The sequence below is a fragment of the Hipposideros armiger genome, unplaced genomic scaffold, assembly GCF_001890085.2.
Source record: "Hipposideros armiger isolate ML-2016 unplaced genomic scaffold, ASM189008v1 scaffold_402, whole genome shotgun sequence".
In the NCBI taxonomy this organism is placed as follows: domain Eukaryota; kingdom Metazoa; phylum Chordata; class Mammalia; order Chiroptera; family Hipposideridae; genus Hipposideros; species Hipposideros armiger.
The window spans coordinates 698,293-723,366 of record NW_017731752.1 but is presented as its reverse complement, the minus strand read 5'-3'; the positions used below and the strand labels follow the sequence as shown (position 1 = coordinate 723,366).

The 25,074-nt window shown below is 39.2% G+C and overlaps 1 protein-coding gene across 3 annotated transcripts in view; it reads left to right on the top strand.

Moving 5' to 3' along the window:
• Positions 1-25,074, top strand: part of FAT3 (FAT atypical cadherin 3) — a 658,207-nt gene that overhangs the window by 287,571 nt on the left and 345,562 nt on the right. For all 3 annotated transcript variants that reach the window (XM_019663735.1, XM_019663734.1, XM_019663733.1), the window contains exon 3: positions 7,414-7,728. In XM_019663735.1, the coding sequence (XP_019519280.1) occupies positions 7,414-7,728 (315 nt within the window). The remainder of the gene's footprint in view (positions 1-7,413; positions 7,729-25,074) is intronic.

Here is a 25,074-nt window from a genome sequence, read left to right as displayed (position 1 = left end):
TTTTTTTTTAACTGCCTCAGAATCTATAATACTTACCTATGCATAGTGATTTTCGTCATGTTATAAGCACATGACTCCCAAAGCATTCCTTGAACTATTTGTTGACAGGTTGTTTTAGAACCGCTGTGGGTGTTTGAGTGTCATTTCTTTTGGGGCAATATGCCATTTGAGACCAGGGATGTGGCATATGGGGGTATGGCTGGAAAGTAAATAAGGTGAGTAACGCTGCATATGATAGTCATCTGATTCTGAACAGCTCCATCCATTTTTTTCTCTTTCATCTCCAATATTTAGAGCTTATTTGATGAGAACACTGTACATATTTTTTTCTAATATCCGTTTGTGAATAAAAACAATTGTAGCTAGCATGTGCTTCATGCTGGGATCAACTAATTTCAGTTCAGGTTGTGCTGTGCACACTTCTCATACATATACATACATACATACATATGAGTACATACATATATGCATACATACATATATACTGGTTGTCTATCTGTTTGTGTATATGCTTAAATATTAAGATGCCCAAAGAATTCTGGCCTGCTACTACCTTTATTATACAGCAAATAAAGATGAAATAGGAAAAGAAAAATGTTATAAACATAAGCATATCTCAAAAATAAAGAGTATAAAAAACCCTCAACTGTATTTCTGAAGAATTTTTTTAAATGACATTTTCATAAATATCAGCATAAAATTTGAGCCTCTCAATTGAATCTACTTTGAGCTTGTCTGAGATAGATGAAAATGTGAAGGATAGGAGGAGTCCACAACCGGAATATTCCACCTGCATTTCTCCACTGAGCAACACTACCTGGAACATGCTAGAAGCTCACTGTGAATGGTTTATTTTTTAATAAGATACATTACTCACCTATGTCTCCCCCTCCACTCCACACACTTTTGTGAATGGACAGAGGTCATACTCTGTTCTGTTGATTCAGAGACAGAGATGAGGAGGAAGAAAGGACTAGAAGCCTACATGGCACATGAGGATGAAATTCTTAGACTGGAGGAGAAAGGCCCTAGAAAGAGAGGGTCATCTTCTAATATGTGGAGAGCTATTACAGGTGAACAGTGGTTTGCAGGCTTGTTCTGTTTTATTCTGGGATGTGGGGGACGGGGAGGTGCATGGAGAAATAGCATTCGAAATCAGAAAGACCAAATTCTGCCTCAGTGTGAAGAACTTTACATTGGCCGAAACTCCCTAGTAAATAGTGAGTGCCCTGTCGCCAGACTCAGAGCAGAGCTTGGGTACTTGGTCAAGGATGTTGTGGGAGGGATGCTTTCATTAGAGGGTCACATATATCTGGTGATCGTTCAAGTCCCTTTGAGGCCTGATTTGAGTGAGGTTGACATCTCATCAGTGATGCAAACTAATGTATTGCTGATTCAGTGTCAGAAGTTATTCCATTCATGAACACATATTTATCGATTGTCAGCTACAATACATGCCAGGCACTGTTTTAAGCAACCAGAGATTCTCCTTCTAGAAGCTACTTTCTGTAACAGGCAGATGGAAGGAGACTCCTGGAGATCAACACTCCAGGACTGTGTTGGATAAAGGACCAAGAATATGTCACAATATTATATTCTGCATATTTTTATAAATCAAAACAAACTCCCTTTGCACAGAATCCGTACAGTTTTTTTTTATATAGTCTACAAAGGCATACCAAGAAATACATTTTGATGATTTCTACAATCAATATGGAGAACACATATAAGAAAATATACTATTAACTCAATGTTGTTTGCCCAGTTAAAATGACATTTCTCTATCAGAGGAGAAAACAGTTCTTTAGACACAAAATACTGTGCAAGTTTGATATCCATAGGGATGAAGAAGACAACATAGTGTTTTGGTTAACAACTGGTCTCAAGTTTGACAGAGCAGCATTTGAGAACTATCGATAGATCTTCTATTTACTGGCTGAGTGTTCATTGGCAAATTACTTAACCTAAATCTCTCTGTTTTCTTATCTGTAACATAAATGAGATAAAAATAGTAATTACCTCATGAGTGCTTAGCACTAATAAATATTTGCTGAATGAATGAGGAGTTTAGAAAATATAATGAAGAATGCACTTATTACACTTATCATGCATAGTACCAGCACACAATGATTGAATAGTGTTGGGTGTGGAGAAGATGGTAGTGATGATAGTGGTTGTGAAACTATCCTGATTTGGAGATAATATCATCATCTGTCTAGAAAATACTATGGAATTTGTAAAAACTCTGTTACAACTAATAAGTAAGTTCAATAAGGTTACAGGATATAAGATACAAAAACCAATCATTTATATAGTAACAACAAATGTTAAAATTAAAATAATAAGGTCATTACATGGCATGAAAAATATGAAGTACTTAGGGATAAATTTGACAAAAGATCTGCAAGATCTGTATGATAGAACTATAAAGCATTGCTTAGAGAAATAAAAGAAGACATACATAAATGGAGAGATTTAAGAATCAATAGAGTCAAAGTTAAGATGTCAGTTCTGTCCAAAATGATCTATAGAGTCAATGAAATCCCAGACAAAATCACAGTAGGTTTTTATAAATTTATATGGATTTTAAAGCTAATTCTACAATTTATTTGGAAACACAGAGGATCTGGAATAGCCCAAACAACTTTGCAAAAAAGAACAAACTAACAAGACTTAAACTTCCTGATTTCAAGACTTATTATGAAGCTGCATTAATACTGTGATATCAGCGTAAACACAGACAAATAGATCAATGGAACAGAATGGAGAGTCCAGAAATAGACTCATGCTTACTTATGTGATCAATTGATTTTTGGCAGAAATACAAAAGGAATTCAATAGAGAAAAAAGATAGTCTTTTCAACAAATGGGCTGGAACAATGAATACCTACATATAAAAAAATGAACTTAGATCCATACATAGCATCATATATTACAGACATTAACTGAGAATTATGATAGATATAAAACCTATGATTATTAAATTCTAGAAGAAAATGTGGGAGAAAAATCTTTGTGACCTTAGATTAAGCAAAGATTTCTTAGATACCAAAAGCATGATCTGCAAAAAAAAAAAAATTCACAAGTTGGCTATCATCAAAATTAAAATTTCAGTTCTTCCAAAGATATTAGTAAGAGAATGAAAAGACAAACCACAGATTGGAGGATAATATTTGCAAATCACTTATCTGATACAGGAATTTTATTCACATATAAAGAACTCTCAAATTTGAATAAGAAAACAATTCAATTTAAAAAAAGGATAAACAATTTAAATATTGACCCAAACAATATATGCATATAGAAACAAGCACCTTTAGAGATGCTCAACATGATCAGAAAGATGCAAATTAAAACTGAGATGCCACTGTTTATACCCGTTAGAATGTCTAAAATTCAGATACATGACCATGCCAAGTATGCCATAAGTGAGGATATGGACCAACCGGAATGCTCCACATTTACTGCTAGTGGGAATTCAAAATGGTGCAGACATAGACCTGCCATATGACATAACCATTCTACTTTTACAATTACTTAAAAGTATCAAGAGTACTTCCATACAAAACTTGTATATGAATGTTTTTAAAAACTTTATTTAGAACATCTAAAAACTGAAAATGACCTAAATATCCCTTAACAATTCAACTGTTTTAAAAAATTGTGTTCTACCCTTACAATGGAATAGTACTTACAAATAAAAAGGAATGATGCATTGCTATATATAGAACATGGATGAATCTCAAAATAATTATTCAAAGCGAAAGAAGTCAGGCAAAAAGAGTATATCTGTATGACTCTATAAAATTTTCTATAAAATTCTAGAAAATGCAAATGAATCCTTAGTAACAGAAAGCTAATCTGATGTCTGGCAGTAGGGAAAATTGGGCACATTTATAATTGGGATTGAAAATGGCAAGGAGGATTCTTTTAGGGATAATGGTTATGTTTGTTATGTTGATTGTAGTAATGGGTTCATGGGTATCAAAACATACCAAATTATTTACTTTAAATATGCATAGTTTATTATATGTCAATTATGCCTCAGTTTTAAAAAGTAATAAAGAATGCATGGTAGTTGTAACAAAGCTAAGGGCTTGTGACATGACTTTAGTAATCCTTGGGTGACCTCAAAAGTGAGTTTTTGTTTGATAGAAAATTTCTATTTTTAGTTGTGACCATGTAGACAATTAGCTGTGAGAGCATAGGAGGAGGTAAATACATGCTGTCACTGGATATTGGTTGTAGTTATATGGTTAATACAGAGCCTAGAAGAATCTTATAATTACTGTTAACACATTTCAGAGTCTTTATTTTCATTTTGTCCTCAAATTTTGGATCTTGAGGCTGATGCCTGAACACTCTGTTCCATGATACGCATTCACACTGCTAGTTATTGAGTAAATACAGCCATAGACAGAGCTTATCTTAATGAGAGAGAATTCTAATTCCTAGTGTGCATGCCTGACCCTTCATTTAAAAAATAGAGTAAAATTCCACCCATTTTTAATATGCATTACTGGATGCCTTTCATCCAAGAATTTCTCAAAATCATTTCATGTCCAAAGTCTCTGATATATCATTTTCCAGCCTGACAGGTACAAGAAAAGATAATCAAGTGACTTCCAGGGATCACAGAGCAATTCTGTGACTGCAAGTCTGTGTGCATGTGAGTGCCCATGAGTGCGTGTTCGGTGGGTGCCAGGCAAGGTAAAAGCAAAGCTGACCCAGCTGCTTTTATCTCGCTTATTGAGGTGCATTCTCTTGTTAGTGGCCTTACTTTGCAACTTCCCAATCAGGCCAGGTATTTTCATGAAAGGGCATGGCATGGGCAAGTCACAAAGACTGTGCAAGAATGCCACATGACCAGAAAAGAAAAAAAAAAAAAAGACTTAACATGCTAGACTACCCCAAACTTCTCTCAAGATTGCCCCTTGCTTTGGGGTGTGGTCATTCTTCACAAGGCTTTTGATATTGCTGTCAATTCACATTGATTTAATGTAGACTCAGCATCTCCTATGTTGTAAGCATTTTGGGAAACTCTTGGCTTACGTTTAATTACATGATCACCACAACCCTGAGATATGGGTAATAAAACGAGGCTTGCTTGGTTTAAACACCTTGTTCAGGGTCAAACAGGTAGTAAGTAATGGAGTCTGGATTTTACAATAGAGCATTCAAGGCAGATAGACCTGGGTTCTTCTACAATTAGCCATGGGATTTTGGTCAAGTTACCTACTCACTTTTGAGACCTGATGCCCTCATCTATAGGAGAGAATTATAAAATCTACCTTATGAGGAAGTTGTGTTGCAAGTCTCATAGCACATCATAGATGCTCAGTAAATGCCATTTCATTTGCTTCCCCCATTTCACTTGCCTCCCAGTAAATGCCATTTCACTTCTGGCTCTAGATTGTTTGCCTTCCCAGTATATCAGTCTCGACCAGATGAGACTGAGTCCTCCTGGCTGTTGGCTGTGCAGTTATCTCCTCAGAGCAGATCTCCTCATTCGAGATCTGTCTTCTCAGCATGATTGTGAGTCCTCTGAAGACAGAGATCCTTTCTCATTTATCTCTGCTCCTCCAGTGACCAGCACAGGGTCCAGAAGAAGCTTATGAATTGAATTGACAGGTGTCATTTAAGAGGTGCTTCCCAACACCATTAGAACATTTTCTTCAACCTATGTCCCACATCCCACATCCTTCCTGCCTACTCTTGGTCTTCATTCCAGGCACTGCTTGATTCCTTGTCACTTGACCATCTGATTCGACAAGCTCCAGTTCCCCTGGGTGGCAAGCACAAGCCATGTCTGCATGGTGGCCTGGGGCTGTGACTACTGCGAGTGTTCCATCAAACTGGCCATGGTTTTGTGATAGGCCTGTGTCCTGCACTCATAGATGTTTTCACACATGGCCAGGTCTCCAGCTCTCAGAGCCTTCTCTGGACCTTAATCATTGTTTTTTAATTTCCCTGTTTTTCTCCTTTGTTTTCTGATATATACTCTTCTAATGCCATATTAGCATTTTTGCTCTGACTTCCAGGTATCACCCATGAATCTACAGGAACCCATTACGTTTTCTGTATTTCCATTGAGAATATTTAAGATTACCTTTTGCTGCATGGCATAACAACTGTGCAGGATTCTTTGGTGGATCACTTTGGAACTGAAACTTCAGTATCATTTGGGTTATCTCCTTTGAATAGTTTAGCTGTTATGAGTTTTAGGTAACTAAGTATTTCAACCTGTTTTTGGACAGATGCCCTCCACCTTCCCAGTTGATGTTCTTGACAGTTTGCTTATGCAGGGTCTGTAAGCCAAATTGTGTGCCTAATACAGTCTAACAGGAATACAGAAGATTTCGGGATTCAGGCCAGAATTGGATAACTGTTTCTTGACTCTTTCCATGGATGTCCTTTAGGGTATGACATGAACTCCATGCCTTCTATGAGCATCCTGACTGCTTTTAGAGTTTGTATAAGCTGAGCCCCAGGGTTTCCCCGTCACAGTGGAAGTGCTCATGGTCCTGTTCCTATAGTAAGTTTCTGTAGACGGGTGATTTGGGTGAGGGCTGGAAAGACATCAAGGAGCACTGTGTTTTCTCTGACTTTTCTTGCAGACATCTGATTTCCTGGTTGGCATTTGTTTAAACCATGAAATGAGAAAGGTGGGAGGGAAGAGATGGGGCATTTTTCTGCTCCTAATTTAAAAGGACTCTCCAAAAGTATCTTTCACAGTGGCTCAGAGTTTGTTCAGGGCCCTCTGTAGAGTTCTTGAGGGGGTTAGAGTTTATTCAGAAAGTGTGTTGGTATGGCTTCTTTTCTGATAGTTTGGAATAACTGTGACATTGGATTTTCAGGGAAACAGTGTGACGAAGGCTTACATCTGTGCATGCAAAATACTTTTCATCCTAATAGGCAAAAGAACATTTGAAAGGCCTTTTACATTTTTGTGAATGAACACATAAAATAATTTACCCTGGGAGAGCTTTCTGCTGCATAGGAAATCAATTCAAGATCAGGTCAAATGGAGATATTGACCTGGCATTGCTCTAATTTCCCGTGCAGCATGGGAAGTATTTTGACCTATTCCCCACCTGTTCCTATTGCTTCCTATTGTCTCTTCTGTGTTGTGTGTGCGTGTGTTGAGATATGTCTACCCCCAAAATTTAAATAAGGTATTTGTGAATGTAATCATACTTCTCCAATGGTAGAACTATTAATAGGGTTTTGCAGAAAGTAATTTTCTTATGTAAAGAGAAACATCTTAATGTAACCTCATATTATGGATTTTTTCTTTTTCTTTTTTTTTTCCATATGCCACGATTACTTAGCACAGCTCTCCTGACTTTGGGATATTTATTCAGTGTGTTCCAGTTTTGCAGTAGCAATCATGCTTTCTCTGTTTTCTCATAGGAGTCATCTCTACTGCAGACATTCTTGATCGAGAGACAATGGGGTCATACTGGCTGACAGTGTATGCAACAGATCGGGGTGTTGTTCCACTCTACTCCACTATCGAGGTCTACATTGAAATTGAAGATGTGAATGACAACGCCCCGCTGACCTCGGAACCCATTTATTATCCTGTTGTCATGGAAAACTCTCCAAAGGAGGTGTCTGTCATTCAGATCCAGGCTGAAGATCCTGACTCTAGTTCCAATGAAAAGCTGACGTACAGGATTACAAGTGGGAATCCTCAGAACTTTTTTGCCATCAATATCAAAACAGGTAAGGGAACGCTCCTGTGGCTTTTTTAAAATTGGTATTACAACTTTTATATCCATCAGCCTGACACAATCTTATTCATATTGTTTTATTTATCCCCTTATTTATTTTATTGTGAGGAGAACAGTATCCTCTTTTCTGGGGATAGTTTCTGAAAAGGTAAGTGTCCTACTTGTCTGGATGGTATGTTCTTGTTTTGTTTTATTTTTGTTTGTTTTTTTGGTTTTTATGGCTGAGCCATCCTGCTACCTGTTGGCAGCTCAGTGGCAGCTCAGCTCGGGCCAGGCATCAAACCGCTGTTGGCTCGGAGCTCGCACTCTTGAGCGAGCTCTTAACCAACTGAGCCACTCAGCCGGCCCTGGTTGGTATTGTTTTAATTTTAGCTGATACCAAGGTGAAGTGATCTAATAAAAACCAGAGGCTTTCACAAAAAGCCTTACATTTGCTTTCCTCATAATAATAAAAAGTGGTTCCCAGGGTACTCAGAGGGCCAACCGCTGCCTTTCTGTTTCCTGGGAGAGAGTAACCTGGCCAATGCTGGGTTCTGGGGGTAGCTGGCTTTGTGACACCCCTCCTTCTGGGAACTTCGTCCTTGCTTGGTTTTAGTCCCCTTTTCTGTAAACGATTAGAGCCTTAACTTTTAGTCCCAGATGTGTTGTGATTCTCACCAACCCATCAATGAAGTGTCAATGTTTGGAAGAACTTCCAGTGTCTCAATCTTTTATTTTCTGGTCTTCTGCTCAAAAAATCCCTAGACATTGGAATGAACACTTAATTTGTTGAATAAGGATCAGAAAGGGCAGGTGTGGAATTTGGTTGAATGCATTCTGAGACAAGTACATCCAGGGGGAAAATGCTGTGTAGAGTAAATCTCAGTTCATTGTTTTCTTGTGCTTTTCCTCTATTAGATCTTCACAAGGGAGTAAAGCACTCAGTGAGAGTTGTGATAGATAGAGTTTTAATTAATTGACATTTAGAAGAATGTAAAAATGGTGTTATAGCTAACTCATCCTGGGCAAGTGAGTCAATTCTGGTAAAAAGTTAGGGTAGGTTGATATTTGTTGGTGTAGACGTGCTCAGGTTTCTGAACAAACTACTGCTTGAGTTGATAGATATTTCTCTTGCTTATGTTTGTTGAAGTAGAAACATACATCTGACCCCAAGCATTTTATAAATGTCTGTTTCCCATTAACATAATTTGAAGAGAACGCCAAGGTTTTATTTTTTTTAACACTATTGATGTTCTCTAATTATGAGTGGTCAATCATTTTGTTAAGGAGAGTTTAGCATTCTCACAGTGTTGAATCAGGTTTTGACTTGCATTTCATTGTAAGACAAAGCTTTAGTGGTCATCAGCTATCAGTGTATAAATGAGACCTGCTTGAACTTAAAGGAGAAGTCTCAGAGATGTGGAGCCTAGCCCGACCTTTCAGAGCCTAGGAAGTAGGCAAAACTTCTCGTGCACCTAAACACCCCTGAGCTGTGCTGGGAAGTCCCTCCTGATTCTTTCTTACTATAACAAAGGGCTCCATGTAATATGGTGACAGATAAATGAATTCAGATACTTCAGAAAGTCATGAGAGAACAATGATTTAAAGAAAGTCACAGTAAAGATGGTGAGGGCACAAACATCTCTACATTTCATAGCCCCTGTGGAATCTGACACACCCCAAGTCAGATTTTACATCTTCAATCTTGATTCCATTGCCACTTGAATTGTTAACAGTGAGCCCAGCATCCTATGATAAGTTTAAAGACACTGCCAAAGGGCAGTTTCAACTGTTCTCCTTCACTTACCACCGAAAATAAAGAAAGAATAAGTGTCACAGGGAAGAATTTGGGTTGGATGTGAAGAACACAGAATACACATTATGTGCAGAGAGCGTATAGACTCCTATAACAAAAACTATCTTGTATGCAGCTTTTGAAAGTTTGCGCATGAATGTTCAGAAAGTATTGCATTCTAACTTGGCCTATTTTGCCTAATAAGAGGCTTCATTATATTTATAATGTCTCTGTTCTTGCCATAGATTTTTAAAAAGCGTTTGTGACAGGAATAACAGTTTAGGTTAACTTTTTAAATTGCCTAAAATAAATATAGTGTACTTTGTAATTCTCAGACACATGATAAGAAAACCCTGCACTTGGCTTATCCATTTATTCACTCACCAAGCATATATTATGCCTACCAGTTTCCAAACAAGATCTAATTAATAGAGTTATGAAATTAAAATGTGGTCTAACTGTTTCAGGGACCCAAGTGTACATGAAATTAAAATAATTAACAAATATTCATGGTACAATGGAATGCAGTAATTGATTATGGTATAGAAGTTTCACTCAATATAAGGTTGCCAAGAGTGATGGTCAAGGAGTGCTTCATGGAGGAGGTAACACTTAAGATTGTAAGCCCTGGGTTTCAAATACTTGCTCTGCACTTCCTAACTGGGAAACAGGAAAACATAGACTACATCAGACAGTCCTGGCCTCACCAGCTTCGTGAACTTGGGCAAGTGCCTGAATCTTTTCTGAATTTCAGTTTTCAGTGAGACAGGATTATTGTAGGGAATACGGGAGTCCTTATAGGAAATGCTCTGCATAGCGCCTGGCATGTTGCAGCTCTGCAGCACAGGCTGATAGCCCATCCTGGCTGCTTTAGCTCTGATTACAGGCATGTCGTGTAATCTCCTGGGGCCTCAGAGTCTTATCTGGAAAATGAGAATGACCTTACTTAACTTCACAGGGGTTGCCCATAAAAGACGAATGCCATGATGTGTTTGAAGGCTGTCGGTAAACTACAAAGCTCTGTAAGAATCATGTTATTATTATGTGTATTTCTTTTGAGATTCGCGGCACCATAAGCCTGGTGTAATTGTTGTTAAGTTTGTCGCTCTAAGTGTCATGATGTCTATGGAGCAAACTTCAGCCAGCTCAACTAACTCTTTAAAGGGACACTTTAATTTTTGGTATTTCTTCCTTCCTCTAAAGTCATTTGCCTAAAATAGTTATGGTAATGTAACATTTTTCAGTAGTGAAGCTGAGGATGTACCTCCCCTGTATAGTTATCCCCTGTATAGTTAGGAAAGTTTTGTGCTTTCGATTTTTTTCAACTAAAAATTGGATGTGGACTATTAAACTGACCTTTCATTCCTTCCTCTGTGGTAGAGCTGAAATTTATGGAGTTTTGTTTTGTTTTGTTTTGGCAGTGTGCTACATAATAAATAATGATTAAAATGATTAATGCAAAGTCAAATCATATCAACACTTATGGTCCACAGATTGCTGTAGATAACAGATGTCCTGGACCCAGGAAGCAAGAGAGATTTCTCTGTTAAACACTCTGTTCTCTACCCAAAGAACTGCTTTTTACTTGACCAGACTTAAAATCACGTAGACTCAGTAGTCAGTGGACCTTCTTCAGCAATTACTGTGGCTTAAGAAGAAAAACAAAAGCTGTCATGCTACGAGGTCCTTTCTGGCCTGTACAAGAGAACCCTTGATGAATTCCAGGCTGAGCAGTTGGATTCAATCAAATGCAGCCTCCTTGCTTATGCATCTTAGCTAGTCAGTTACGACAGCCCTGTCCACATGTTCTGAACAGAAGACACCCAACAGGTGGTGTTCACTTGCCTCTTTGGGTAAACAGGGACTCAAAAGCTTCCTTCCAGCACTTGCAATGAAATCCAAACTGGCCACTGATTGGTCATCCAGGCTGACGTGGGAGAACAGGTGTGGGAAATTCCTCTAGGGTTTTGGAATGTTTATTTTAGCCATGTCTACAGTATGGAATCCACTTAGCACAGGGCCAGTATGCCAGCATTTGGTAGAACACTCAATGAATGTGTGTTGTTGTTGTTGTTATCAGTCATCCTGTATTCCACACTGGAATGAAGTTTGTGTAAGCTGCAAGTGTACAACTCCACTGTCTTTTGAGGAAGGCATACTTCAAAGAGAGCAACGTCTTTTTCTACTGGTTGGTATGTAGCACTGGAGCCTTCCATTCAGTGTTATAAACTGTATGGTGCACTTGCTCTGTGTTGCTGCTGTTCTAGACCCCAGATGTTGGCAGGATGGGTGATATAACAGAAATATCAGACAGTGTCTGCACTTAGGGAGTTTCATCTCATGGGAAAATATAGGAATCATGCATACGATGTGTTTGAGCAAGAGTGTGAGGCTGTTTATGAAAAGAAATGCTCAGACTCTGTGGCATGTAAGCTGTGAATTGGGTAATGTGTCAAAGCTGGGTGGAGGTCATTGCCAGCTGGTGTAAGAGGGGCTGGGGCAAGGACCCAAAGTGGGCCCTGCAGAGAGAAAAGCCAGACTACCCAGAGAATAGAAACAAGTTAAGCTGACCTTGAAACCCATCCATTGCTACTGGAGCTAGTTTGAGAGGCACTATTCATTAGGAAAGGAATTTTCAAAGAATCATTAATGTCTGGAGTATTGTAAGATATTAGAGGTAGCAAATATGCATATCTGTTTTCTTTTTTGGTTTGATGATCTCTTCCTTTATATAATAGTATAATATGTTAAAATGTGTGTTTTTATATCTTTCTTCTGAGAGGCCTACTTTTAGAGGGAGAAACATACATAAGAGAGATCCCTTTATTCTTTCCTTTGCCCCTGTTAAAACATAAATCCAGGATTAGCATATGCTGTGTTGTGAAGTTTCTGTGAAGGCAATCCTTGCTTACTCCAGATCTTTTGATGGTTGGTTAACCAGAATACAGGGTTTCTAAATTCCTTCCTGCAGGTGTAGGTCTCCCTTTGGCTCAGGCTCTGGTCACTGGCACCTTCACCTGTATTTGAGTGGAGGTGAAGCTCAGCTTCCTTTTACTTTCTGTGAGCATCTTGGGATAAACCTGAGCAAAGTGTACTTTATGTGTAGACAGACCAGCTGCCCTCCCCACCAGGTGAGTTGTGAGGTAGAGCTCCTCTTCCAAATTGTGTCTGCTGCAGGACACCTCAAATTCTACCCGTAACTATTGATTCTTTTGGGGTTTGACATTTTCCTCTATTAAAGTAGGAGAGAAGCTTATTAAAATATTGGATATCTTTCCTTTTTGGATCAACTCTAAGTCATATCACCTTGCCTTTTAGTATATGGTATAAGACATAGTGGGTTTAAGTGTCAACAGAAGAGGTAACAGAGAGAGGAATCTAGGCCATACCTGAGCATTGTAATAATCACTGATCCAGCTTGTTAGACTATAGATAGCTGGTGGAGAACCCAATGATTTGCATTTCTAACAAGGCCCCAGGTGAGGCCAGTATTGCTACCCTGAGAGCCTGGTTAGGAAGGCTATAGACTTCAGCATCCAAAGAGAAACAAGAGAGGGAGGCCACAGGATGCTGAGAGATGCACCTGAGGACAAGGTAGCCAACTTCTTAATTTATTCATTCACTCTTGCCTTATAGTGCTGGAGTTTTGAGATTTGACTAGGAATTCAAAGTGTTTGCTCTACTCCCCTCCACCCAATCAACTCTCATATCCTTGCTTATATTTCCTGTTTTATGAAGTGGAGAAAAATGAAAATCCTGTCCCTTTTGTTGTCCATGAGCAAAACAGATTGCTAAGAATGGCGGTTAATAAAAAATCGGGGTTATATATATTTGGATATGCTTGTATTATTTCCAAATATATAGAATTAAACAGAATTTGTTACTAAAGCAAAATTCAAACTTACTTTAATGAATACACAAACATTTGATACTAGTATATCATTATAAAAACAGTGTCAGCTCATAAGACAGTGGTGCTCAAAATAATCTTAAGTAAGCAAAGCCTTAGGTTTACGCACAGCTTTGTTTGGTCGTAATCTGCTTAGCAAACCACGTTTTCCTGGAAAACAGAAGGACGCCTTACTTCATGTATAAAATCAGAGATTAAAAAGAAAACAGACAAGGTGAAGGTACAAGGGCACAAATGTTAGTGTTTTTTCTATGGAGTGAGAATTGTAGAAATCTCTTGTTACCGCCTCTTATTCCTTATTTCTTCCTAATCGAAAGCTAAATTCTCCTGAATGGGTAGAAATGGCTGCTGGATGATGAGTTAATATTCGTAAGTACAGGCGCAAAGGGGATAATGTAGCATATGAGTATGTATGAAACTGTAAATCATCCTCACGCCTTCTTTCAGCCATGAAAGGAGGCCTTGTCCTATAGAACATTAAATTGTGTTCATTTAATCCAAGAAGTCCCCTAGAACAAATCGGGCTCATGCAGATTTATCACAGGGGGGTTATTTAAATTCAGCGGTGACCTTTGCATCCCTGTGCATGTGCTCCAAATGAACAAGGACAAAGTGAACTTTTCTGCACTGCCATTATGTCCCTGAGGAGGCTGTGTGTTTCCCCATTTGATCAACTCTCAGCTGTGGGCTGGGGTGATGAGGGTGGGGGGTTCTAAGGGTGTAGAATGCTTGGTCACGGTGGCTACGAGATGGGAAAGTGTGCCTTCCGCTGGTGTGGACTCTGGCTCTGCCTTCCTGTGGCTTGATTTTGTTTCATTGCTGGTTGTGAAAGCAAGTACCAATTTCAGAGTTTGTCAATCTCAATATTGTTAAGAGTTTGGACTGGCAGAGTCTTTGGTGTGTGTGTGTGTGTGTGTGTATGTGTGTGTGTGTGTGTGTGTGTGTATGGAGGAGGGGAGGGGAGCTGTCCTATGCATTATAAGATGTTTAGCAGCATTTCTGGCCTGTGTTAGATGCCAGTAGCATCCCTCCCCCTAGCTGTGACAGCCAAAACATCTCCTGACATTGTTGAATGTCCCCCGGGAGTAAAATTGCCCCCAGTGAGAACCATGGAAGGAATGTGAACTATTTTGTAGGACTTTATTACATATGGCCCTAAACAAAGCTCCCTGTGTGGAATGAATTACTGGTTATGGAGGTGTGATGGTATTGTTAACTGAAAAACAACGTGTGTGTGCATATACCTATATCTAGATAGATGCATACATATATATCATTAATAATAAAATGACCAAATAAAAAGGGGAAGAAATCCAAAGCCTCCTCTCATTTCCTTCTGACTTCAGGTTCTTTGTATTTTGAAGGTTCTATGAATACTTGAAATAAAATCTATTATAAAAAAAAGAATAAAAACAATAACAGAACTTCAAACCGAATGAATGTGGATGAAATTATCATTTTCTCAACTCAGTATTTGGAGAGGATTTGGCTGGTAACAAAATTCTCCTCTGAGTCAGTCTTGAATAGTGCTCTCAGAAGACAGCATGAAGAGATTATTTTGAGGGTTCCAGGGTTTATTCCCTTGAAATGTTTAAGCAGCTCCAAATTCTGTTCCTTCTGTCAGCCTTCTGACAGATACATATGTGGATTGTTTCTTTCCTGGAATAAAAGAGATTAAAAAAAAGAAAAAAAAAGAATCATGTTTACCTCAGTTGGGGATTGTGCAGCCGTGTATCTAGATGAATGCTTTTGGAGCTCTTCGACAGCCCTTAAAAGTACGTGGTGCTCATTTACAAGCCCCAGGAACTGGTAGATTCCTGGGACTTAGACCAGTGTCCCAGATCACCGTCTTTGGATACATCATAGCACTGGAAAGACTTAGCTAAGTGGGAACTGGTACCACTATCAGTAATAGGAAGGAACCCTTTTCCCCCAAATTAAGTCAAACTTCAATGGACCCGGCCGCTAGTTAGGCAACATCAAGTGTTTTATCCCATTTATAAGATTCAGATCTTTGAGTTCATACAACTGTTTCTTGGAAAAAGGATTTCCAGGGGCTGATTTTATATTATAAAACTGAATTACAGTCAGGGAGAGGGAACCTCGGCGAAAGGGAGAAAGACAGGACTGAGCAGGCGCACAAGCTGGAGAGAAGAGCAATGATACTGCTGCCTGGCTGGGAGGTGGCTGAGAGGCGCCTCCTAGAGGGGCACGGTGCTGGGCGTTCTGTGTGGCTCTCGGTGAAGCCTGACTTCCATTGCTCCTGTGTCCTGCTAGCCCAGCTGGGATAGTGGAGAAGAGGGGCAGTCTTCCGGAATATCGAGACTGCCTCTAAAGCTCAGCAGCTGGAATAGCTGCTCCTGGAAATGCCTGAGAATTATTTGGGAGGTGATAGAGTCATGTAAATAAAGCAGATGATGGAGGTGCACGCATGCGTGCGTGTGTGTGTGTGTGTGTGTGTGTGTGTGTGTGTGTGTATAGAAAGAGAGACTGATTGATTAAGGTTATAAATTTCCCTTTTATTTCTTCTATCTGGCCGTTAATTCCACAGCAGTAATTTACTGCGTCTGTTTATTACTTTCTTCTGTTCTGAGCAAAACAGTGCATTTTAATTGAAACCACTGCCTGCCTCTATTCATTCTCGCAGGCCATTGTTAGCGAGAGACTCCTGGATGCTCCCTGGGTGTGCACCCGCTCCTGCCCAGGTATGATGGGAGGGTGGGAACAGGAACCTGAACCCCGAGCACAGCTGTGTTCTATGCCCGGAGCTATGCTGGTGTTTTCATGTATTAGCTTGTTTACCTCTCACCACGAACCTGGGAAGAAACTGGGTCTTTGGGCACCTAGATTCCTGGCTCAAGGTCACCCAGATAGTCAGCGCAGAGCTAAGGTTAGTCTGATTAATGGTCCATAATGCTAAAGACAAGTGCTATCAAATTTGAAAAATATGAGCAAACTCAGTAAACACGTTAATGATCCTCGAACTTTGAAGCTCAGGGAAATCTTTCACATGGTTGTAGGCACTCTCATGTTTTAAAGGGGTGTTATGGGTTCAGTTGTGTCCCCCACAGAGATATGTTTGAATTCCCAATCCCCCTGTACCCCTGAATGTGACCATATTTAGAAATAGGGTCTTTGCAGATATAATGAAGTTTAAACTAGGTCATTTGGGATTCGGGTGTACTCTAATTCAGTGACTGGTGTCCCTATTAGAAGAGGGAAATTTGAACACAGGGACAGAGACACAGAGGGAAGACCCCCTATGAAGATGGAGACAGAGATTGGAGTTATGCTGCCACAGACCAATGAATGCCAAGGTTTACCAGCAATCACTAGAAGCCAGGAAAAGACAAGGAAAGGTTCTCCCCCTGGGCCTTCAGGCATGGCCCTGCCGACACCCTGACTGGGCCTCTAGCCTTCAGAACCATATGAGAATACATTTCTGTTGTTTCAAGCCACCCAATTTGTGGTACTTGGTTATGGCCTTCCTAGGAAACTCAAAGAAGGTGCACTGTCAGGGTACAGGTGGGAAGGCTGAGTTCTCCTAAGGGCTCAGAAGCTAGTTGGGAGAACCAAGGGCCACTGGCTCATAGTACAGTGTTCTTTTTACTAAACTGAATGTTAAGGATTTCAGCAGTTTTTCCACTAGTCATGTCTGGATTTGATTAGTTTTTTGTTTTGTTTTGTAGTACTTTTGACCTAGTTGAGTGTAAGTATTTGGATAGCTCTAAAAGCGATAGGAGTTTTGAAGAGAAACTTGTGTGGCACTGAAATGCTGTAATGATTTTAAGACTTCTGAAAGATTGTCATGGACGGTCCTCCCCTGTTGCATAGGGCTGGTCATGGAAGTGCTTTTCTATAAGGCACGAGTCCACGTGGAAGCTACTATTGACTGGCATTGACATGCTTCATAAATCAGATCTCATCAGAGGCTGTTGTTTTGTCATTTCTCAGGTTTTTAAAGTATATTCTCTAGAACTACTTTTCTTTCAAAACACTGGAAGTTTCTGCCTGAAAGGTTACTATAGGATGACGTGTAGGTTCACCATTGCCTTTGAGAACCTGAAATCCTCTTTATGCTGTGGTCTGTCATAAGCTGTGACTGACTTTGTTTCTCTGACATTCATATAAAAACGTACAAGTGTCTTAAACATCTGTAAATTCTATTCATATTGAGGTAGATTATGTTAGGAAAGCATATGGGACTCTGACAATAAAAGTAGGAAACCATCACGCAGTGAGTTATGAATAGCAGTCTCATTACTTCATAGCAAAATGACAGATATTTGTTTAGCACTTTGCCATGCACAGTCATAGTTAGGTTTCATCATAACACTGGGAAGAAGAGACACACCATGGAGTAGTTTTCAAGAGCTTGGACACTAGGATCAGATATCTTTGCATTTGCATCTGAGCTGTGTGACTTCTTAGCTGTGTGAAGTTGGGCACTCTACTTACCCTCTCTGAGCTTCAGTGTCCTCCTCTGTGGAAATGGGGAAAATTATAGTAACTGATGAACTGGCTTGCCACCAAGATTAAATGAGTTAATATATGTAAAGTACTTTTAAAAAAGTAGTTTGCATGTAAAATGATATTGCCTTCACAAGTACAGAATTTGTTTTTGCTGATTTAGCATTCACATTATGTGATTCAGTCCTTAGGCAGTTGGTGTTTTCAAACTGCAAATAAGCATAACCCTTTACCTATAAGTTCATTAAGTCTCATCTTATAAGATTGTGTCCATAGGCCATGTTGACTTCCACATATGTGATCTAAATTCAGTTGTTGCTGAAAAGTGGACTGTTAGAGAGCTAGATAGCCCTCTCTCAGGCTCTTAGAAACCTCTCTCCCTATTTTAGGTATATCTAATTCCCAAGAATAAAATAATAAGATGCCTTGGAAAGAGCACTCGGAGTAGGAATTGTTATCCAGATTTTAATCCAGTCCCTAACACTACAATGGACAAGTTTACGTCATTTCTGCAGGCCTCATAATCCTCACTTTGTAAATCAATGAGTTTGAACCAGCATCAGAACCATCAGTACCTGATGTGTGCGGCCGCTCTGTTTCCTGTTCCCATGATAGGCATCATTAATAACGTATAACAACAGCCTTCCATATTGCACCCATACTTGGTATCCTGTTCAACCTAACACTGATGGGGAATGGGTTTGAGAAGTTATATTTATTTGCCATTAAAGCCCTTGAGACCACTTCCTTCTCTGCTAGTCTTTGAGTCTATAAAGGACAGTGGCATTGAAGGGAAGGAAAGAAGGGAACTGATGGCAGAGGCAATGTAGAAATAGTTACCCAGGACGCGGTGACACGAGAATAGGTGAACAGGAGTAGTGAGGACAGTCTGTTGGGTGTCGTGAAAAGGAGAACCAGGCCTGAAATGTCACAGAAAAGACACCTTGTAAATAACTTTGGAGGTATCTGCCTAGCCCACAGCACCATCCCTTTTCTCCGAGAACCCCAAGTCCTCCCCTCCTTGCCCAGCTAACTAGATGGGAATAGACACTGGGACTGAGAGTCTGTCTTCCAGGTACTTCCAGGGATTCAGGGATCATTTCTGGCCATGGTGGAATTGAGAAGTTGTAAACGTGAGAACTGTTGTTGAATGTTTGTGTCCCCCCAAAATTCCTGTGTTGAAACCTAACCCCAAATGTGATGGTATTTAAAGGTGGGGCCTTTGGGAGGTAATTATGTCAGGAGGGCAGAGCCCTGATGAATAAGATGAATGGCCTTATAAAAGAGACCCCAGAGAGATCCCTCGCCCTTCCCACTGTGTGAGAACTCCAGCTAGGAGACATAATCTATCAGCCAGGAAGGGGGCCTTCACCAGATGCCGAATCTGCTAGCATCTTGACCCTGGACTTCCATTCTGCAGAACTGTGGGGAAGAAATTTCTGTTCATAAGCCACCAAGTATAAGGTATCTTGTTGTAATAGCCCAAACAGATAAAGACAGTGGCTATGTGCATGAAGCAGCCAAGAGAGACAAACTCTGATAGGCTTGATCCTTTTTTTTTATTTTATTTTATTGGGGAACAGTGTGTTTTTCCAGGACTCATCAGCTCCAGGTCAAGTAATTGTTTCAATCTAATTGATGACGCAACTCAGAGGCCCATGTGGGGATCGAACTGGCAACCTTGGTGTTATGAGCACTGCACTCTAACCAACTGAGCTAACCAGCTGCCCCAATAGGCTTGATTCTGAAGTCTGTTCAGTGGCTGGTTCAGATATTAGTGAAACTCAGATGTACTTTTTTGCCCTTAGATTTTCTCATATATCTTGTAGTAATAACATGTAAATTTGCCAAAGTTTAAAATGGGTTTCTCTTTGTGTTAGTGAAAGGACTGTAACAGACTATTTCTGTGGAAACCAAGTCAGAAATGAGGCTCAAGAAAGAAGAAATGTTCTCTAATGTTGGTTTCTGCACAAAGGTTAAAGACTAGATGAAGCCTTTAGATTTGGTATTTGCGGGAGAGATCAGTGGAAGGTATTTGTCTTTATAAACATTGTTGCTGGGAGTTTTCATCTACATTAGTTTGATTGTTGACTTATCACTTTTTATCTTTCATGTGTGAAATTCTGTTGGTCATAACCTAAAATATTTGTGGTCTCCAGTATGTGCTTGGATTAAGCCCTGTCTCTATTAATAGTTCTTAGATGGATATTTACGGGTTTAAACTTTATCTGTAGTGTTCTATAAAACAAAGTTGCCAAAAGTTCTGTTAAAAGTGAGTTATCCTATTTTAGACAACTCTGGTTATCCTTGAGCTGTTGAACAAGATGTGTGTGATAACCACCTGTATTCTAGGAATTTCACCCTATGAAATTCAGCCAGTACATGCATGAGAAGCTTGGATTCCTTTTGGATTGGAGTCCTATCTCATTCACATACCAGCCATATGGCAGTGAAAAAGTTTTTGACATCTTATGGCTCAGGTTCCCCATCTGAAAAATGGGGACATTGAATGAGTTGTTGCAAGGATTAAAGGGCTAATGTACTTTATAACACACTTAGCTAAGCCTTGTACATATGAAGTGCTCAATAAATATTAACTATTATGGTGTAGTTATTAAACATATTCAACATTCTTGCCTTTCAACAGAATTTGTTTATAAAAAATCCCTAATTGAAAATTGATGAAGAACCAGTCTGATGAAATAAATGCATTGAAGACCTCAGATATATACCACATTGGGTACTAAAAATACTTAAATAGTAAAATTACAGAAATATGTCTACACCCATCATTTTATGGGTGCCTACTGTATACCTGGTACCAGGTACTGTGTTAGATATAGAGGGTCTAAGGATGGTAAAACAAGGACTTAACCCTGTAAGATCTCATGGGCCAGAAGTATTTCACGATCAACTGCCATTGTTTGCTAGTGTCACACAGCTTTACAATAAAAGGATTAAGTTAGTAATATTAAGGTTTTTTATGGGACTTTTTTCTGGGCAATAATAAATGATTATAATATATATTCTTTGTTTTAGGAACGAAAACATCTGAGGACACGAGTGAGAGATGTAAAATAAACCCATCACGTTAGAAACAGGCTAGTATAGGCAGAAAATACTGAGCCTTCGTCTGTGCACCCTTTTTAAATATGTTGTCATTGCAGATACTTCTGTCAAGCAAGACAAATCCAATTTTACCTCCTACCACTTAAGTTAATTTCTCGTCTCTGCAAAATTTCCTATTTTATAAAGACATACTTCATCTTGGCTATGTACACACTAAATTGTTCATTTTTTACTTAGTTAAATTGTTTCCTGTCATAGTGAGAAATGCTTTCCTCTGAAGAAATGATGTTCGTGCACGGGAAATAGGGATATTTATTAAAATGGTTATTACGAAACTAGATGTAGACATATTTTTATAATTTTAGTATTTAAGTATTTTTAGTACCCAATGAAACGACTGTCAGTGCCAAGTGGATTTTGATAACCAGAGTCTCCAGTCTCCCTTTTATACCTAACCAAATATACTTGGTGGATTTGTATTCACTTGCATATGTATAGAAATATTAGAGATGTTTTCAGGCGCTCTCCATCAATGCTTTGCTGAGTTGTAATGACTGGTAAATAACGTAAATCATTCTGTGCTTTCATCCTTCTCTGATTTAATAAGGCTTTATGGATTTGGATTCTGTGTATAGGTGGGGGAGGAACACAGAAATGGGAAATTTTTCAGGCTTAAGAGAACAAACAGGCTGTTTACAAGACAAAAACACTTTACAATAAAGGGAAAACCTATGTTTTAGGGTGAATCCTGAGCTTGTTACTGAAGTTGCATGTTTGAATATTAGTCATATCTAGTATCTCCAGAGGTGGAGGAATTATATGTGTTTTTCCCAGATAACTGAAGTTGAGCTCATTAAGGACACAAACAAAAAATGTATATTTCTGAATTGCTTTCCAAAGTGCATTAAATGTGTCTTTTCATTTTCAGTCATACATACTGAGTGTAATGCTACAAGCAGGCTTAGCTTTGTGGACTTGTTACGTACACAGCTGCAAGGGGCCCCTGCTCAGAAGGGCCTTGTGCTTGGTTTAATCTTCTGCTGTCATTGTCTGGAAATGCTGAATAATTTTTTGAACAAGGGGCTTGGCACTTTAATTTTGAACCGGGACCTACAAATTATGTATCCCATCATGGATATGAGGTTTCCATTTGGACTGGTAATTATTGTCTGGGGCCGTCAAACGCAGTCCTGTTTGGGTTTCTTCACTTGGGCTCGGTTTGTCAGCACTCACTTCTGTTATCAGTACACCTCTCTCTTCCGGGGCTCTGCCTTCTAATTTGCTGCTTCTCATCTGCTGAGACATCACATAAATAAGGTATTAGAATAGTAAGTAGGCTGAGAATCACTAGGCTTTGAAGGGTGACCTTGAAGACCCCTCCCACAGAGTAAAAGTGCAGCAATGTCAGTAGCTGGGCTTTGTGGCTCCTATTCAGTGATTACAGGCTGCTCCTCTCCTGGACTGATTGCCTTGGAGCAGAGGCTGTCTCTGTGTAAACACCAGGTGGGACTATGCATTTCTGGCCCATTTCCATTAAAGGAAAATTGTTGTAAGCAATCTTTTTAAAAAGCCTAATTTTTTTCCCAAAATTAATCATGGATGATAAAAAGGTAAGTGAGGTTTCTTTTTATGAGACCCCTGTTACATAAATCTTATCAATGAAGGCTTCACTGTTGACCATCAGAGAACCTTTTGGATTCCAGTAATTTCTTTCCCTTCAGATTGTCCGTGTGCCTTCAAAGTAGTGTTCTTGCTTGGTGTCCTCTTATCCTAAAGTAAACTATGGCATACCTTTTTGACACAGGTCACAGTTGCTTGGCTCTCCCTAGAATTATACAACCTCATTTGTCATTGTCTGCTTAGACACTTGTCAGCTAAATAAAGTGGAAGTGTTCTCTCTGCAGTGATTTCTAGTTTTCTTTTGGTGTATTTTTCTGGTTTCCAGCATCCAAGCTGTCTGTAGCAAAAGCAAGCATAACCAAATAAGTGTTCTGTTGTTGTGTTTTAGGCCATTCATAGTGTAGGAAATGTGCTGATATTTGTATTATAAGAAAATAAGACTTCTCAGAATGTGAACATGGTTGTTTCTTACTCATTTATTTATTCAACATCCAGTGTTGTTTATTGGACACCTACTGTATGCCAGGTACATTCCAGGGTACAGTGGGGAATAAGACATTTGTTATCCATTCTAAGGACAGTGCTTTATACACAGCATATGCTCTAAGGAATGTTAAATGAATGAATGAGTGAGTGAATGAATGCTTTGGACAATGTGCATCATTTATTAATATTGCACAGGGATTTCTGAACTCCTTTTGTAGCAAGAAGTGCTTATACTTTTCTGAAATTCAACCATGGCTGAAATTTTTCTAATTGCTTTGTTTAAACTTCCACTTGACATTTGAACTATTTTCAAAATGTCATCTCTGGATTCACTTGCCTCAGAGGAATTGAAAGAAATGTTATATTGACATAGTTTGCAAGTCGTCAGAATTTACATAGTACTAGAAATTTCATAAGTGTTCATAAAGGGAAATTAAAGGGTCCTTAGTCGCTTTGTAAATCAGTTTATTCTAGGTTATTAAAGCTCGTTGGGAATTGCAGCATCAATTTTGTGCCAGGTCTTAACATTAACAGAAAATGATTAAAGGTATGAGCATGTTTAAAACAACGTCTCAGAGACTTTCTACCTCTGTGACACTGTTATTCTATTATGTTTGATTTTAATGTGATTTGATATGTGAGGTGCAAAAGCAGGTACTTATTTGGGAAATGCCTTTTACTCTCATAAAAAAGAAAACGATGGGACTTGGTCTCTGCTAATAGATGTGATAAAAATAATTGCCATCATAATTGTAATTTATATGATTCTTCACAATATTATTAAAACTCGCACATATTTTATTTATGATAGGTTCAGAATAACATGTTTTACAAGATGAAAGTCCACCTAGGGAACCTATTGAAAAGTTTCCTGGAATTAGAATTTTATACCTCAGAATCCAAAGCAACAGACAAATATAGATTACCAAACCACCCTGTTTAGATCCTTTATTCTTGATGAAGGCCAGCCATTGCACTGCTAGTTAAAATAAAGGGAGGGGTGGAGATAAAAGTAGGACCAGCTGTTTGTTATTAAGAACAAAAATATTGAAAGAAGTGGGTTGTGTGCTTATGGCTTTGGCCTGCCTGTATCATGAACTCATCATAAATAAATCCAACATTCTCTGGCCTTTAATGTGTTGATGATATTATTCTGCCTTGATTTATGTGTTAATTATGAGTTAGTTAATTCAACAAACATGTATGAGAAACCTGCTCGACATCAGGCACTGTGCTAGGCCCTGGGATTACAAACAGAGAACTATTGGGTTGTCGGAAAAGTCATGACACATTTTTGCAACAAAAAACATAGAAAAAATCCGTCATGACTTTTCCGTCAACCCAATACATCACCCCTCAAAGCTGGCAGGGTCTGTCTGTCACAGCCTGCTTCCCTTGAACTTTTGTTGCAATTTTTGTGGTACTTCATTTCATTTTATTGATCCCTACTGAACAAATGGCTCCTTACCCTTTATAGCCTTAATTTCCCCTGCATCCTAGGTTCTTTGCCAAGACAAGAGTGATCATAGACCAGCACTCCGATGCACTAGGGTAGCCCCTCTGTGTGTGAAACCCATCGTCAACCTTTTTATGCAGATAAGGATCTCAGATGGTTGTCTCAGGGCATACAGTCCCCAGTCAAACATGAAAATGTACACATGTCTAAAAGGATGTCGGTGGGGAGAAGCTGGTTTGTTTTAAAAAATAAATGTAGAACCACCAATCTGTTATAACCGCCAGTCAAACATGGCAAGGATGAACTGTGCCTGTCATTACCTGACATGCCTCCCCCAACCTAGGATGTAAATCACATTGTGAAAGCTGGACTTTTTAACAGGGTCACCCTTCGTCGAAGTGCCCAGAGCCCTGCCCCCAACCAGGATTCACAAAGACTCTTTTTTTAATAAATATTTTATTGGGGAATTGGGGGAGGGGAACAGCATTGGGGAATCGGGGAAGGGGAACAGACAAGTTGTTGTCCTTTTGTTCTTCAGTCTAGTTGTGGAGGA